At 44.7% G+C, this 11,188-nt stretch overlaps 1 protein-coding gene across 1 annotated transcript in view; it reads left to right on the top strand.

Annotated features, from left to right (window-relative positions):
• LOC122556526 overlaps positions 1 to 11,188 on the top strand; it is a 186,952-nt gene that overhangs the window by 170,671 nt on the left and 5,093 nt on the right. Inside the window, exon 6 of the mRNA XM_043703276.1 lies at positions 8,393 to 8,508. Coding sequence (XP_043559211.1) covers positions 8,393 to 8,508 — 116 coding nt within the window. The remainder of the gene's footprint in view (positions 1 to 8,392; positions 8,509 to 11,188) is intronic.

The raw sequence follows: 11,188 nt of genomic DNA, 5'->3' as shown, positions 1-11,188 counted from the left end.
TACTAATCGCTTACCTTCCCGCCCAGCTATGCGCTCCAACCTCACTTCCGCTGCTCCCACTCAAATGACCGTTGGTGATTAAAGGGTGAGTATTTATACTCACAGTTCTCCTTCCCGGCTGCCCCTCTGTTTGCCGTCACTTCCTCTGCTGCTCCCGCTCTTTTTGTGAAGAGAGAATAAAAAACACCGCTGCCCGCTACAGTTAAGTAATTTTGAAACAAACTGTTTTACCTTAGCTGTAGTCTCCCGGGTTCGCCTTTACTCGGCCGCTGCTCCCACTCAAATGACCGTTGGTGATTAAAGGGTGAGTATTTATACTCACAGTTCTCCTTCCCGGCTGCCCCTCTGTTTGCCGTCACTTCCTCTGCTGCTCCCGCTCTTTTGTGAAGAGAGAGAAAAAAAACACCGCTGCCCGCTACAGGTAAGTAATTTTGAAACAAACTGTCTTACCTTAGCTGTAGTCTCCCGGGTTCGCCTTTACTCGGCCGCTGCTCCCACTCAAATGACCATTAGTGATTAAAGGGTAGTCAGCCTTGCCCCAGTTAGGGCCACACTCTCCCAGACCTGGAAAAGACCTCAGCTGTTCTTCATCCTGAGATGGATCCACACACTCAACAAATGATTTTCCTCTATCGTATCAGACATCAAGGTATGTAAGTAAACCAAACTGTCACGTACTTATCTCCAAACCTGGGATTCCTCGACAACTCCAGACCCTTCACCCGACTTCCAGAACCGGTTGAATGCTATTATCTATGAGGCTGCTACAGCCACCATTACCATTGCAAATGATGACATCACTTCTGCCCCGCAGCTCCATGGACCACGGTCACCACCGAGCATACACCTCCACGATCACCACCACAATTACCATAGAACTACCACCTCCGAGAATGCTGCAGTAATATCTGATACTGACACTTCCACAAAAGGTGCGGACTATGTCATTTCCATCCTCACTGACATCACTCACCAAAACACCGCCAATTACCATACTGCCCCTGCACACGCTGCGAAAAGCACCGCTTCTGCTCCCATGGTTGCCACTGCATGAGACACTTCTACCTCTGTTGACATCACTCACTGTAGCTCTGCCAACCATGTCACCTCCGCAGCTGCAGCCAAGAACACCACTACCAAAGACACCATGAACACGAATGCCACATGGAACGTCTGCCGCAGTTTATGTCAATTCCTCTGGTGATGTCACCCATGACCACACCCTGATCACATGACACCCCCACTCCAGAGACGGTGTACACCCCCACTGCAAACTCCAGCTCTACACCAGGCCCCAGTCCCCAGCCCTGCTGGATTTTTACCATCCCCTGAGAACTTCTCCTCACTAAGAATGAGCGATCACTCCTTAGTAAAGGTCTCACCTTCATCCGATTACACTCCCGGATCAATGGGTCCCATAGGTGTTGTGATATCAAACCTTTCTTTTCACTACCTCTGCCTCCATGCTTACTTTTTCAGTCGTGACTCCCACCCTTCTTCCACCTCTAACATACTCCATCCACTGGACACCCCATGCTGCTCTGTTATCCCCCCTCGACCTCTTTATCTCCAACTGCTTCCGTGACATTGACCACCTCAACCTGTCCACCGCTCTCAGCCACTGCCCTTCACATTCTCACCTTCGCAAAGCGCAGCCTTCTACTTCCTCCACTCCAACCCCAATCTCATCATTAAAGCAGTGGACAAGGTGGGAGGTGGGGTGGGGGCACAGTGGTAGTTTGGCACAACAACCTCTATATAGCTGAAGCCAGGCACCAACTCAGGGATACCTCCTCCTACTGCCCTCTTGACCACAACCTGACCTCCCATCACCAAACCATTATCTCCCAGACCATCCAAAACCTCATCAGCTCAGGAGATCTCCCATCCACAACTTCCAATCTCATAGTCCTGGAACCCTGCACCACCCAGTACTACCTCTTACCCAAACCTGACTGCCCCAGTCGACCTTTCATCTCCACCTGCTCCTGCCCCACTGAAGTTGGGTGGCGTGGTGGCTCAGTGGTGAGCAGTGCTGCTTCACAGTGCCAGGGACTTCGGTTTGAATCCAGCCTCGAGCAACTGTCTGTGTGGAGTTTGCACATTCTCCCCGTTTCTGCGTCGGTTTCCACCGGGGGCTCCGGTTTCCTCCCACAATCCAAAGATGTGCAGGTTAGGTGAATTGGCCATGCTAAATTGCCCATAGTGTTCAGAGATGTGCCAGTTCAGGGTAAATGTAGAGTAATAGGTTCGGAGAATGGGTCTGGGTGGGCAACTCTTCGCAGGGTTGGTGTGGACATGTTGGGCTGAAAGGCCTGTTTCCACACTGTAGGGATTCTATGACTCTATGATGAAGTATCTCCTCACATCTCGACACCATCCTGTACCCCTTTGGGTACAGGAACTATCCATGTACATTCGGGGCACCACACATGCTTTTCACCTCCTCCATGACTTTTGTTTCCCTGGTCCCCAATGCCCCATCTTCATAGTGGACATCCAGTCCCGATACACGTCCATCCACCATGGCGAATGCCTCCAAACTCTCCGTTTCTTCCTCTCGCACTGACCTAACCGTACCCCTCCCCCAACACACTCATTTGATTGGCAGATCTGGTCTTCACCCTCAACAGCTTCTATTTTGGATCCTCCGACTTCCTTCAGACCACAGGAGTAGCCATGGGCATCAGCATGGGCCCCAGCTTTGCCTACCTCTTTGTCGGCTATGTGGAGCAGTCCATTTTCCCCAGTTACACTGACACCATCCCCTACTTTTTCCTCCGCTACATTGATGACTGTATTGGTGCCACCTCCTGCTCCCTTGAGGAGGTTGAACAGTTCATCAACTTCACTTACACATTCTACCCTGACCTGAAGTTCACCTGGATCATCTCGGACATCTCCCTTCCCTTCCTGGACCTCTCCATGTCCATTTCCGGTGATCGACTCAACATGGATATCAATTTCAGACCCACTGATTCCCAAAGATACCTGGACGTCACCTCCTCCTACCCACCCTCCTGTAAAAATGTGATCCCTTACTCCCAGTTCCTCCACCTCCACTGCATCTACTCCAGGAGCAGCAATTTCACTGTAGGACATCCTAGATGGCCTCCTGTTTCAAGGACCACAATTTCCCCATCCAAGTGATCAATAATGCCCTCCAGCATATCTTCTCCACCTCTACCCTTGAACCCCACCCCCTCCAACCGCAACAAGGATCTCACCTTCCACCCCACTAATCTCTGGACACAGTGCATTAACCTCCGCCATTTCCATCAACTGCAATCAGACCCCATCACCAGAGATATATTTTCCTCCCCACCCCTTTCAGCATTCTGTTGAGACAGTTCCCTCTGTGACTCCCTCGTTAGGTTCATCCCTCCCACCAATCTACCGTCCGCTCCTGGCACCTTCCCTTGCCACCGCAAGAAGTGTCAACCCTACTCCCACATCTCCCCACTTTACATCTATCCAAGACCCCAAAGGATCCTTCCACATCCAGCAGAGAATTTCCTCCACATCCAAACACCTCAACTATTGTGTCCGTTGCTCTCGATGTGGTCTCTTCTACATTGCAAAGACAGGATGCCAACGTGTAGAACTTTTCAGAGAACATCGCAGTGACACGCACTAAACCACCCCATTGTCTTGTCGCCGACCACTTTAACTCCTCCTCCCTCTCTGCCAAAGGCACGCAAGTCCTGGGCCTCCTCCACCGCCAAATCCAAGCCACTCGACACTGAGAGGAAGAATGCCTCATCTTCCGTCTTGGGACCCTCCAACCACACAGGATCAATGTCGATTTCACCAGTTTCCTCATCTCCCTTCCTCTCACGCCAGATCCAAGCCTCCAATTCTGTACCACCCTCTTGAACTGTCCTACTTGTCCGTCTTCCTTCCCACCTATCCACTCCAACCTATCAACCCCCACCTTCAGCAACCTAGTGCCTTCCTAGCTACTTCTCCCCACCCAGCCCACCCCCTCCCATTTATCTCTCAGCCCCCTTCGCACCTCCCCCCAGCTTCCTGATGAAGAGCTTATGCTTGAAACGCCGACTCTCCTGCTCCTCGGATTAGATTAGATTAGATTTCCTACAGTATGGGCCTAACAAGTCCACACTGACCCTCCGAAGAGTAACCCATCCAGACTCATTTCCCTCTGACTAAAGCACCTAACACTATGGGCAATTTAGCTTTGGCCAATTCATCTAACCTGCACATCTTTGGATGTGTGAGAGGAAACCTATGCAGACATGGGGAAAAGGTGCAAATTCACACCCGAGGTTGGAATCGAACCCGAGGCCCTGGTGCTGTGAGGCATAAATGCTAACCACTGTTCCGCCCCAGGATACTGCCTGACCGGCTGTGCTTTTCCAGCACCACACCTTTTGACACTAATCTCCAGCATCTACAGTCCTCACAATGGAGAGGAATACCCAATAGCATATGCTCTCCAGACTTCAGCCGATGCACAGACCACATCTGCTCAGATAGAGATGGATGGTTTGGCATCATCTTTGATGTGAGAAAGTTCCATTAATACCTTTACAGATGTAAATTTGTTATAGTTCCAGACTACAAGCTCCTGCTAGGGCTACTCAAAGAGGACAAGGCCAAACCTCCTATAGCTTCATACCGGATTCAGTGGTGGGCTCTTTGTTAAGTAGCAAATGCAATGCCTTGAGCCACATCCTGCTGCCAGACACATCATGGGTGTTGCCGCCATGGGAAGAGACCATTCTGGTTTTAAACTTTCTGGACACCCTTCTTGGGCGTCCAAACTTGGGCGGTAACAGCCTAGTGGTATTATTGCTGGACTGGTAATGTTGTGGGAACCCAGGATTGAATTTGGATTTGAATTGAATTTTAAAAATCAAAATGATTTACCATCTGGTCCACCGATGTCTTATAGGGAAGGAAACTGCCATCCTCGTCTGGTTAGACCTTCATGTAACTGCAGACCCAAAGCAATGTGGTTGACTCTTAACTGCCCTCTGGACAATAAGGGATGGGCAATAAATGCTGTAGAGCCAGTGAAGCCCTTGTCCCATGAATGAATAAAATAAAACTAAAACTGATGGAAATTATGGCGGGAAACAAAAGGGCCATCACAGCCAGAATTGAAAGCATTCTGCACCTGGCAAGACTGGATCACCATAGAGGATGGCATTTTATTATGGGGAGCAAGAATGAATGTCCCAAGCAAAAGTTGCTACTGGATACTGGCTGAACTCCAACAGGGTCATCCAGCAGTGTCCAAAGTGAAGATGTGGGCGACAAGTGATGTCTGGTGGCCAAGATTGGATGCAGACATTGCTGAGTTTATGAGACATTGTCCAGATTGCCAACAAGGACATAAATTACCAGCAGCTCCTCTACATTTATGGGATTGGCCCGGTTAACCTTGTCTCGTTTACACGTCGAATGCGCTGGCCCTTTCATGAGATCAACAATCTTAGTCATTGTGGATGCCCACTCAAAGTAGTTGGACTTGTGTAGAGTTGTCCTTATGTTTATGTTTTTGCTTGACTTGTGTATATCAGTCATCCTCCTTTGTCAGATTATCTTGCTGTTTTAATGAGTTCTTCTAAGGCTCAGAGTTTCAGTGAACAAACACCTCTTTGTGAAAATGGGAGTATTATCACTGTTGTTCCTTGCCTATCGTACGGAGAATTTGGCTCTGAGAACAAATGGTCCCGTGCATAATTTTAATAAGTTTTGTAGCCTTATGAATTTATCCACAGCTATCAGCTCACAACTGTGCCATTAAACGTTGCTCTGCAAGTTATTTTATTATATTCTTTTAAAAAAAACACTTCTCGCATGTCAAACAGGCCCGAGAAAGTCAAAAAGTATCAGCATCAATTAACTGATAGCCAGAGGTAAAACTGGAGTTAGTGGGAATCAGGTAGAAACCTCTGCTGTTTGGAATCATACCTGGGACATAGGAAAGTACTTGTGGTTGTTGGAGGTTCGTAACCTTGGCTCCAAGGCTGCAGGAGTTACTCAGGGTAGTGTCCAAGGCCCAACCATCTTCAGCTGCTTCAGTAATGACCTTTTCTCCATGATCCCATCAGAAGTAAGATGTTTGCTAATGACTGTACAATGCACCATTTGTGACTCCTCAGATTCTGAAATAAAACAAAGAACCGTGAATGCTGAAAATCTGAAATAAAGCAATTGCTGTCTAAACTCAGCAGGTCAGGCCGCATCTGTGGAAAGAAAGCAGAATTACTGTTTCAAGTCCATTGATGCTTGTCGGACTGGAGGCCTGTGACTAGTTGAGTCCCTCAGTGATTGTTGCTGGGCCCAGTGCTATTTGTTATCTATGATTTGGATGAGAATGTACAAGGTTTGGTAAGTAAGTTTGCAGATGACACTAGAATAGGAAGTATCATGGACAGTGAGGACGGTTATCAGAAATTGCAGCAGCTGGGGAAGTGGGCCAAGAAAGGGCAAATGGAGTTTAAGATAGATAAGTGTGAGGTCTTGCATTTTGGAAAGTCAAATCAAGGTCGTAGTTTCATGGTGAATAGTAGGGCCTTAAAGAGTGTAGTGGAATAGAGGGACCTTGGAGTTCAGGTGCACGATTCTCTGAAAGTGGAGTCATATGTAAACTGGCAGTGAAGAAGGCTTTTGGCACACTGGCCTTCATCAGTCAAGGCATTGAGTATAGAATTGGGAAGTTATGTTGCATTTATACAGGACGTTGGTGAGGCCACACTTGGAGTATTGTGTTAAGTTTTGGTCACCTTGTTCGAGGAAGGATGTTATTAAACTGGAAAGAGTATAGAAGAAATGTACAAGGATGTTGCCTGGACTCAATGTTCTGAGTTATAGGAATAGGTTGGACAAGCCACGATTTTGTTTTTTCTTTTTTGAGCATAGGACACTGAGGAGGATTTTGTATAAGTGTATAAAATCATCCGAGGCATGATTGCACTAAGATGAATGCACTTAGTCTTTTTCCCAGGGTTGGGGAATCAAGGACTAGAGGGCATTAGCTGAAGGTTAGAGGGGAAAGAATAAAAGGGAACCTTAGGGACAATGTTTTTACATAGAGAATGGTATGCATTTGGAATGAGTTGCTGGTAGAAGTGGTTGAGGTGATTACATTAACAACATTTCTTAAAAGGCATTTTGAAAATTACATGGAGAGGGAAGGTTCAGAAAGATATGGGCCAAGTGCAAGGAAATGGGGTTAGCATTGTTAAGAAGTTGAAGGTGTATAATTAACTTCTAAGAGAGAGAGAATGCTGTTCTGAACTGAGAGATTACAGCACCTGTATATATGACTAGATGGCAGTCCTAGAATGTACTGGAAGATTGAAAAAATGTAACATTTGGCTGTGAAATGGATAACTGAGTTGGTTGCTGTTTTGACAGCAATTCAAATTTAACCTATCAGTTTAAATTTTGCTCCAGGATACTGAAATTCAATTGGGTTTTAATTTATTGTTTTGCCAACATTGAACCAATGAGACAATCAGATGTTGAGGGGATATAAAATGTGGACCATTTGAAAATTGGTCAGACAGTACAACAATCATCAAGACAGAAATACCTGGAGATCTAACAGCTTGCTCTCCAAAAAATTTGGAAACACTCTGTATCAAAACGGTACCTTTTCATATGAAACATATTCACAGTTAAATGAAAGAAGACGACCCAGGGAGACCTTCAGCTGGAATAAGAACGACCCAGAAGACGACAATGGCTGTGTGGTTTTGAAATTAAGTTGATGTAATTTTATTAAGTGTATTGTTAGAACAGTGTATTGTTATAGCTCGGAGGCAGTTAATAAGCAGTTAAGAGAAAGGAGGGCTTAGAGTTGTTTAATGTTCACTTTCAGAGTGAAACAATAAATTGACGTTATTTTCTGCTGTACTGTAAAGAGGAATTATGCGATTGGACTGACAGTCAATATAAAGAGATGTCTCAAAGTCCTTTATGACCAAAATAAATTAGTAAAAGGATGGTGGAAGGAGGAGTAGGACTGATTAGGCACCAAAAGTGGGATTTACATCTTGGGCTGAGGCCACGGCTGAAGTGTTAAATGAGAACTTTGAATTTGTGCTTACCAAAGCGGAAGAAATAATACCCAGGCAATGGTGACATAAGGAACTCAGTACCTGGGAGTGTTCAAAATTAGTAGGACAGAAGTGTTGGATAGACTGTTGGTAATTAACATTGTCCTTAACTTAGTTAGATCTCAACCTGGTTTTTATAAAAATAAAGATATAATACCTAGCATGTATATTTTTGATAGATGTAACTGTGCAGTTTTGGTGTCAACTAGATTAAAAGAGTAAATCATGGCCTGCTGACATATTGATCTAATACTGCATTTGTTTCATGCCACTCATTGTCTGTTATCATCTGATTACAGTTGGATCAAGAAAAGGATTGTCTCAAAGGGAAATGTATGCGCAAGATCATATTCAACAAAGGCAATATTCCGGTTCTAGAACTACTGACCATTGCAGACTTCTTTCAAAAATTCGGGTAAGAAGCAGAGAGATAGTAGGGACATAGGAATAGGAGTTAGCCATTTAATACCTCAAGTTGATTTTACTATTCATTGAGATCATGTGTAATAGAGAAAACTTTAACCCTATATCAACTGCAGTAGGACTTTTGAGAAGATTATCTTCTAAAAATGTAAATTACTAACAATGACTCTCTTTTGCACAGTCAACCTTGAACTGTAATCCTTGGAAACATATCAAACCCATGACCTGCACCACCAAGAAGGAAAAGGCAGAACGTACACAGGAACACCACAATTGCTCCACTCACACCATCTTGACTTGAATTATATAGATATTCCTTCACTGTTAAAAAAAGGACTGTTAAAATCCTGGAAATCCCTCCTATTGAAATCAGTTCATGACAGGTGACCTTTTGGTCACTTTATAGTCTTATTAAGGGGATTAAAGGATAGAAAAGGAAGGTAGCAGAATGGGGTTGGGAAAGATATTAACCATGATAAATGACAGAGCAGATTTGATGGGCCAAATGGTCTAATTCTGCTCCAGCCTCTGGTGACTGTGTGGAGTTTGCACATTCTCTTTGTGTCTCTGTGAGTTTCCTCTGGGTGCTTTGGTTTATTCCTACATTCCAAAGATGTACAGTTTAGGTGGATAGGCCATGTTCAATTGCCCATAATATCCAGGATGTGCAGGCTCGGTGAATCAGCCATGGGAAACGCAGGGATATAGGGGTGGGAGGTGGATGTGGGTGGGATGCTCGCAGAGGGTTGGTATGGACTCAGTGGGCCAAATTGCCTGCTTCCACACTGTAGTGATTCTGTGATTCTATGTATCTTATACAGTTATAAAGACATATACAGCTGAAAATGTGTTGCTGGAAAAGCGCAGCAGGTCAGGCAGCATCCAGGGAACAGGAGAATCGACGTTTCAGGCATAAGCCCTTCTTCAGGAATTTTCAGTTCTGATCTCCAGCATCTGCAGACCTCACTTTCTCCTATAAAGACATATAGCATGGGTTGGACTGTTTGCCGAACATAATCTCAAAATAAGTTAGTTCCACTTGCCTGTTCCTGGCCCAGATCCCTCCAAACTTTTCCTATTCATGTAATTATCCAAAGATCTTTTAAGTTGTAATTGTACACACATCCACCACTCCTTCAGGAGGCTCATTCCACATGCAAATCAAAACCTGTCCTTCATGTCTTTTCAAAATCTCTCTCCTCTCACCTTAAAAATATTGTAGTCTTGAAATCTCCCATCCTAGGGAAAAAAACAACTACTATTAACTCTATCTTTCAGATCACCTCTCAACTTCCTACATTCCAGTGAAAAATGTCCCAGCCTACCCTGCCTTTCTTTATAATTCAAACCTTCCATACCCAGCAAGGGCAATTCGAGATCTGCAATAAATGCTGGCGAGCAAACAATTCCTCCTAAGCCAATATAATCTTTGTAAAGTGTGATGCATCAGAAATAAACACACTGCTCCAGCTGGGTCTAACTAGGGCTACATTAGCTGCTACATAACTTCAAAATTGCTGTATTCTAAGAAAATACATTGACAAAAGGTACATTTTGTCTTGCTTTTGTTAGGACAATATGTAAGAAATGCCAAAATAAAGTGAAAAATCCGTCAAAACTGTATGAGAGGAAAGTACCAGTTTGTTCGCATGTTGGCTTTGGTGAAAGTGTTGACATACAGAATACACTAATAATAACAGACAGTTAACTTGAAACAAAGCAGATTGACTTTGATTCGGCGTGGCATTGCCATGAGAAATGAATCAGAAACTGGCTATCACCTATTTTGTTCCACTGAAACAGATGCAAGTGAACATGTTCTTTCTGTCTGCAAAGAATAAGGCCTTGAATATTAATACATCAAGGTTTCAATACAAGTGAGAATGTCATATTCGGAGTCTGACTGGCAATCTTAAATTGCTTCACAGCACAACACAATGTTCAACATGAGATGTGATTCTGCAATTTCACGATACTTACTCATGAGGATGTGAAGAACTATGTAGACAACCAATTTGTGATTGTCTGTTGGTGGCTCACAGTTTGGTGTACACAGCTCACGATCTTATTACAGTCTTGATACAAATATTAACAAGAGCAGAACTTCAGAGGTGAGGAGACTGTGACTTCCTGTACCATTCAGGCTGTGTTTGACCACAAGAAACTCTAGCAAAATTGAAGTCAGTGGGAATTTGGGGTGAACTCTCTGTTTGCAGTTATATCTAGCACAGAGATGTGTAGCTTTTGATCAAATTATAAACTTAAAACCTCCCCCCAGTCACCCCCAACTTTGATTTGTTTTGTTTTGATTTGATTTGTTTGATTTATTGTGGTCACATGTACCTAAGTACATTTAGAACATAGAACATAGAACAGTACAGCACAGAACAGGCCCTTCAGCCCACGATGTTGTGCCGACCACTGATCCTCATGTATGCACCCTCAAATTTCTGTGACCATATGCATATCCAGGAGTCTCTTAAATGTCCCCAATGACCCTGCCTCCACAACTGCTGCTGGCAACGCATCCCATGCTCTCACAACTCTCTGTGTAAAGAACCCACCTCTGACATCCCCTCTATACTTTCCTCCAAAAAGCTTAAAACTATGACCCCTCGTGTCATTTCTGCCCTGGGAAATAGTCTCTGGCTATCGACTCTATCTATGCCTCT

The sequence above is a fragment of the Chiloscyllium plagiosum genome, chromosome 2, assembly GCF_004010195.1.
Source record: "Chiloscyllium plagiosum isolate BGI_BamShark_2017 chromosome 2, ASM401019v2, whole genome shotgun sequence".
NCBI lineage: Eukaryota > Metazoa > Chordata > Chondrichthyes > Orectolobiformes > Hemiscylliidae > Chiloscyllium > Chiloscyllium plagiosum.
The sequence above is the reverse complement of the archived record's forward strand: the minus strand, read 5'-3'. Positions and strand labels throughout refer to the sequence as shown.